Here is a 6,341-nt window from a genome sequence, read left to right as displayed (position 1 = left end):
TTGTGGTCAGGAAGTCACACGGGGAAACCACGTGGGTGTTGAAAAGTTTATTTCTACTTGAAGGCAGGAAACACTCGGGGACGAGAAGGTCAAAAAGGAAAACTTCTGTAGCCGCCGTGCACAAATGTGAAGTAAAATCAAACAAGTGTGATCCACATGCAAGGTCAAAGGTCGTGTCAACAGGTCGGTCCAAAGAGTGGGTGTCGGTCAGGTCAAGGTGTCGGGTCAGTCAAAACAGTCGCCTGGGAAACAAGAAGCTGCACAGTTACTCACTCACACACACGTCATGTGACCAGTCTTGTCAAGCAGTACTACTAATGCACCAGCAGAGGGCAGTGTTGTACTACCTAATAGTACTACTACTAATGCACCAGCAGAGGGCAGTGTTGTACTACCTAATAGTACTACTGCTAATGCACCAGCAGAGGGCAGTGTTGTACTACCAAGGACTACTTAGTACTCCTACAGCACCAGCAGAGGGCAGTGTTGTACTACCTAATACTACTGAGTACTACGAATACTACTTAGCACTAGTGCCATATTTGTACAACTTATTACTACTTCTAATACTACCATCTTACTTGGACAACTACTTACTACTACAAAAACTACTACCATAGTTGTACAACTTAAAACGACTAATTAATACTACCTTTCTTGTACAACTTAATACTACCTCACTTGTACAACCTAATATTACTACAACCCTACCCGTACAATTTAATACTATACTTGTACAACTTAATACTACCTTACTTGCGCAATTTAATACTACTACCTTACTTGTACAACTTAATACTACTCCTAATACTACTACCTTACATGTACAACTTCCTTCTACTACTTAATACTACTACCTTACTTGTACAACTTTTTCTATGACTTTCTTCTAAAAGTTCTAGAACTTGTTGTACGACCTGTAAAAGTTATAGGACTTAGTTGTACAACTTCCTTCTAAAAGTTCTAGAACCTACTGGTATGACTTACTTCTAGAAGTCCTACAACCTACTTGTACGACTTACTTCTAGGAGTCCTAGAACGTACTTGTACAACTTATTTCTCAAAGTTCTAGAACGTACTTGTACGACTTACTTCTAGCAGTTGTAGAACGAACATGTACAACTTACTTCTAAAAGTCCCAGAACGTACTTGTACGACTTACTTCTAGAAATTCCAGGACTTACTTGTGCGACTTCTAAAATTCCTAGTACTTACTTGTACTACTTACTTCTGAAAGTTCTAAAACATACTTGTAACGACTTACCTCTAGAGTTCTAGAACGTACTTGCACGACTTACTTCTAGAACGTACTTGTACGACTTACTTCTAGGACATACTTGTACGACTTACTTCTATAAGTTCTAGAACATACTTGTACGACTTCTAGAAGTCCTAGAACGTACTTGTACAAATGACTTCTTGACGATCTAGAGCGTACTTGTACGACTTACTTTTTGACGTTCTAGAACGTACTTGTACGACTTCTAGAAGTTCTAGAACGTACTTGTACGACTTACTTTTAGACGTGCTAGAACGTACTTGTACGACTTCTCGACGTTCTAGAACGTACTTGTACGACTTACTTTTAGACGTTCTAGAACGTACTTGTACGACTTCGACGTTTTAGAACGTACTTGTACGACTTACTTTTAGACGTTCTAGAACGTACTTGTACGACTTCGACGTTTTAGAACGTACTTGTACGACTTACTTTTAGACGTTCTAGAACGTACTTGTATGACATACCTCTAGAAGTTCTAGAACGTACTTGTACGACTTACTTCCAAAAGTTCTAGAACGTACTTGTTCGACTTACTTCTCGAAGTTCTAGAACGTACTTGTACGACTTAGTTCTAGAAGTCCTAGCACATACTTGTATGACTTCTAGTAATTCTAGAGCGTACTTGTAAGACTTATGCCGGATGTCCACTGAATCCGAAGCGGTTGCAGAACGACACGTGCACAGTGTTCTAAGGAACGTCTAGAAGTTCCTCGTAGAAATTCAAAAAATTCCTTGTAAAACTTCTGCAATTTTAACAAGGAACTTCTAGCAGTTCTGGAAGTTCCTTCTAGAAGATATTTCTCGACGTTCCTTGAAGAAGTTGTAGACGTTCCTCATGGAAGTTCTACAAGGAACTTCTAGACGTTCCTTTTTGAAGGAACGTCTAGAAGTTCCTTGTAGAACTTCTAAAAGTTCCTTGTAGAACTTCTACAATTTTAAGAAGGAACTTTTATAAGTTCCTTCTAGAAGTTCCTTGAGTAAGTTGTAGAAGTTCTACAAGGAACTTCTAGACGTTCCTTCAACAAGGAACTTTTAGAAGTTCTTCAAGGAACTTCTACAGTTCCTTGTAGAACTTCTACAATTTTAACAAGGAACTTCTAGCAGTTCTGGAAGTTCCTTCTAGACGTTCCTTGTTGAAGGAACGTCTAGAAGTTCCTTGTAGAACTTCTAAAAGTTCCTTGAAGAACTCCTACAATTTTAACAAGGAACTTTTAGAAGTTCCTTCTAGAAGTTCCTTGAGTAAGCTGTAGAAGTCCCTCATGGAAGTTGTACAAGGAACCTCTAGACGTTCCTTCAACAAGGAACGTCTTGAAGTTCCTTGTAGAACTTCTAAAAGTTCCTTGTAGAACTTCTACAATTTTAACAAGGAACTTTTAGAAGTTCCTTGAGTAAGCTGTAGAAGTTCCTCATGGAAGTTCTACAAGGAACTTCTAGACGTTCCTTCAACGGGGAACGTCTTGAAGTTCCTTGTAGAACTTCTAAAAGTTCCTTGTAGAACTCCTACAATTTTGACAAGGAACTTTTAGAAGTTCCTTCTAGAATTTCCTTGAGTAAGCTGTAGCAGTCCCTCGTGGAAGTTCTACACGGAACTTCTAGACGTTCCTTGTTGAAGGAACGTCTCAAAGTTCCTTGTAGAACTTCTAAAAGTTCCTTGTAGAACATCTACAATTTTAACAAGGAACTTTTAGAAGTTCCTTGAGTAAGCTGTAGAAGTCCCTCATGGAAGTTGTACAAGGAACTTCTAGACGTTCCTTCAACAAGGAACGTCTTGAAGTTCCTTGTAGAACTTCTAAAAGTTCCTTGTAGAACTCCTACAATTTTGACAAGGAACTTTTAGAAGTTCTTTCTAGAATTTCCTTGAGTAAGCTGTAGCAGTCCCTCGTGGAAGGTCTACACGGAACTTCTAGACGTTCCTTGTTGAAGGAACGTCTCAAAGTTCCTTGTAGAACTTCTAAAAGTTCCTTGTAGAACTTCTACAATTTTAACAAGGAACTTTTAGAAGTTCCTTCTAGAATTTCCTTGAGTAAGCTGTAGCAGTCCCTCATGGAAGTTCTACACGGAACTTCTAGACGTTCCTTGTTGAAGGAACGTCTCAAAGTTCCTTGTAGAACTTCTAAAAGTTCCTTGTAGAACTTCTACAATTTTAACAAGGAACTTTTAGAAGTTCCTTCTAGAATTTCCTTGAGTAAGCTGTAGCAGTCCCTCATGGAAGTTCTACACGGAACTTCTAGACGTTCCTTGTTGAAGGAACGTCTCAAAGTTCCTTGTAGAACTTCTAAAAGTTCCTTGTAGAACTTCTACAATTTTAACAAGGAACTTTTAGAAGTTCCTTGAGTAAGCTGTAGAAGTTCCTCATGGAAGTTCTACAAGGAACTTCTAGACGTTCCTTCAACAAGGAACGTCTTGAAGTTCCTTGTAGGACTTATAAAAGTTCCTTGTAGAACTCCTACAATTTTAACAAGGAACTTTTAGAAGTTCCTTCTAGAAGTTCCTTGAGTAAGCTGTATCAGTCCCTCATGGAAGTTCTACACAGACCTTCTAGACATTCCTTGTTGAAGGAACGTCTCAAAGTTCATTGTAGAACTTCTAAAAGTTCCTTGTAGAACTTCTAAAAGTTCCTTGTAGAACTTCTACAATTTTAACAAGGAACTTTTAGAAGTTCCTTGAGTAAGCTGTAGAAGTTCCTCATGGAAGTTCTACAAGGAACTTCTAGACGTTCCTTCAACAAGGAACGTCTTGAAGTTCCTTGTAGGACTTCTAAAAGTTCCTTGTAGAACTCCTACAATTTTAACAAGGAACTTTTAGAAGTTCCTTCTAGAATTTCCTTGAGTAAGCTGTAGCAGTCCCTCATGGAAGTTCTACACGGAACTTCTAGACGTTCCTTGTAGAACTTCTAAAAGTTCCTTGTAGAACTTCTACAATTTTAACAATGAACTTTTAGAAGTTCCTTGAGTAAGCTGTAGAAGTTCCTCATGGAAGTTCTACAAGGAACTTCTAGAACTTCTACAATTTTAACAATGAACTTTTAGAAGTTCCTTGAGTAAGCTGTAGAAGTTCCTCATGGAAGTTCTACAAGGAACTTCTAGACGTTCCTTCAACAAGGAACGTCTTGAAGTTCCTTGTAGAACTTCTAAAAGTTCCTTGTAGAACTCCTACAATTTTAACAAGGAACTTTTAGAAGTTCCTTCTAGAATGTCCTTGAGTAAGCTGTAGCAGTCCCTCATGGAAGTTCTACACGGAACTTCTAGACGTTCCTTGTTGAAGGAACGTCTCAAAGTTCCTTGTAGAACTTCTAAAAGTTCCTTGTAGAACTTCTACAATTTGAACAAGGAACTTTTAGAAGTTCCTTGAGTAAGCTGTAGAAGTTCCTCATGGAAGTTCTACAAGGAACTTCTAGACGTTGCTTCAACAAGGAACGTCTCAAAGTTCCTTGTAGAACTTCTACAATTTTAACAAGGAATTTTTAGAACTTCCTTTTAGAACTTCCTTCTAGAAGTTCCTTGTAGAACTCCTACAATTTTAACAAGGAACTTTTAGAACTTCCTTCTAGAAGTTCCTTGAGTAAGCTGAAGAAGTTCCTCATGGAAGTTCTACAAGGAACTTCTAGATGTTCCTTCAACAAGGAACGTCTTGAAGTTCCTTGTAGAACTCCTACAATTTTAACAAGGAACTTTTAGAAGTTCCTTCTAGAAGTTCCTTGAGTAAGCTGTAGCAGTCCCTCATGGAAGTTCTACAAGGAACTTCTAGACGTTCCTTGTTGAAGGAACGTCTCGAAGTTCATTGTAGAACTTCCAACAATTTTAACAAGGAACTTTTAGAAGTTCCTCGTGGAAGTTGTACAAGGAACTTGTTGCTAGCAACAAGAAAAAGGATCCTAAGTGAATGCTGATGGTTGATGTGTTTATTAGTCAGATGTCACGTGACCACTGGAACACCACCATCACTTGGTGACAACAGCACGCACTTACCTGTCCTCTGCTCACCTCCTAGTAGGTGCGAAGCCTTTTGTGGGATTCCTCTCGGGGAGGATCGGCCAGCATCACCTTCATCTTCACGCCGTTGATGACCTGACCGTGGAGCGCCGACATGGCGTCGTACGCACACTTGGAAGAGGAGCAGAGTGTGTAAAGTGGAGAAGAAGAAGTGTGTAACGGTACGTGTATTTGTATTGAACCGTTTCGATACGGGGCATCAGGCAGCCGACTCTCCCCAAATGATAATCAACTACTAGCAACATCACTATCAGCCCGTTGACCTTCTAGAAACTTAAACTGCAGCTCAGCTCGCTCGCAGTCCTGGCTTGAGGTGAAGGCTAATTCGCTTTTAGCGTAACGTTAGCTCATTTTGCGGTGTGTGTGTGTTACGGACAGCAAAGCCCTGTCTGTCTGTTATTTCACTTGACCTTTTTCTGTGTTGATTGAGCTGTGTTGAAGCAGCAAAAAAAGGACATTATGTTAAATGAAGAGTTTCTGTCTCTGATAGTTGATATAATAATGTAAGTGCATCATTAAAGGCCTACTGAAACCCACTAGTACCGACCACGCAGTCTGATAGTTTATATATCAGTGATGAAATCTTAACATTGCAACACATGCCAATACGGCCCGGTTAGTTTACTAAAGTTTTAACAATTTGAAATTTGGCGCGAAATATCCTGCTGAAAACGTCTCGGTATGATGACGTCAGCGCGTGACGTCACGGATTGTGGAGGGCATTTTGGGACAGCATGGTGGCCAGCTATTAAGTTGTCTGTTTTCATCGCACAGTATTCTGGACATCTGTGTTGGTGGATCGTTTGCAATTTGTTCAATGAACAATGGAGACAGCAAGGAAGAAAGCTGTAGGTGGGAAGCGGTGTATTGCGGCAGGTGTTGTGCCGGATTACGCACCCCCCGCCGTAGAATGCACCCCCTGACTGTTGTGCCGGATAACACAGCCGGTGTTTCATTGTTTACATTCCCGGAAGATGACAGTCATGCTTTACCATTGGCCTGTGGAGAACTGGGACAACAGAGACTCTTACCAGGAGGACTTTGAGTTGGATACGCAGACAAGGTAC

At 40.0% G+C, this 6,341-nt stretch overlaps 1 protein-coding gene across 2 annotated transcripts in view; it reads right to left on the bottom strand.

Annotated features, from left to right (window-relative positions):
• Positions 1 to 32: 32 nt before the first annotated feature.
• rbm45 (RNA binding motif protein 45) overlaps positions 33 to 6,341 on the bottom strand; it is a 33,644-nt gene continuing 27,335 nt past the window's right edge. For both annotated transcript variants that reach the window (XM_061933366.1, XM_061933446.1), the window contains exons 10-11: positions 5,251 to 5,385; positions 33 to 242 (exon numbers count right to left, since the gene is read on the bottom strand). In XM_061933366.1, the coding sequence (XP_061789350.1) occupies positions 5,269 to 5,385 (117 nt within the window). In that variant the 3' untranslated portion in view covers positions 33 to 242; positions 5,251 to 5,268. The remainder of the gene's footprint in view (positions 243 to 5,250; positions 5,386 to 6,341) is intronic.

Source organism: Nerophis lumbriciformis, linkage group LG02 (assembly GCF_033978685.3).
Source record: "Nerophis lumbriciformis linkage group LG02, RoL_Nlum_v2.1, whole genome shotgun sequence".
Taxonomy (NCBI): domain Eukaryota; kingdom Metazoa; phylum Chordata; class Actinopteri; order Syngnathiformes; family Syngnathidae; genus Nerophis; species Nerophis lumbriciformis.
Note: the sequence above shows the minus strand (reverse complement) of the source record. Positions and strands in the feature narration are given on the sequence as shown.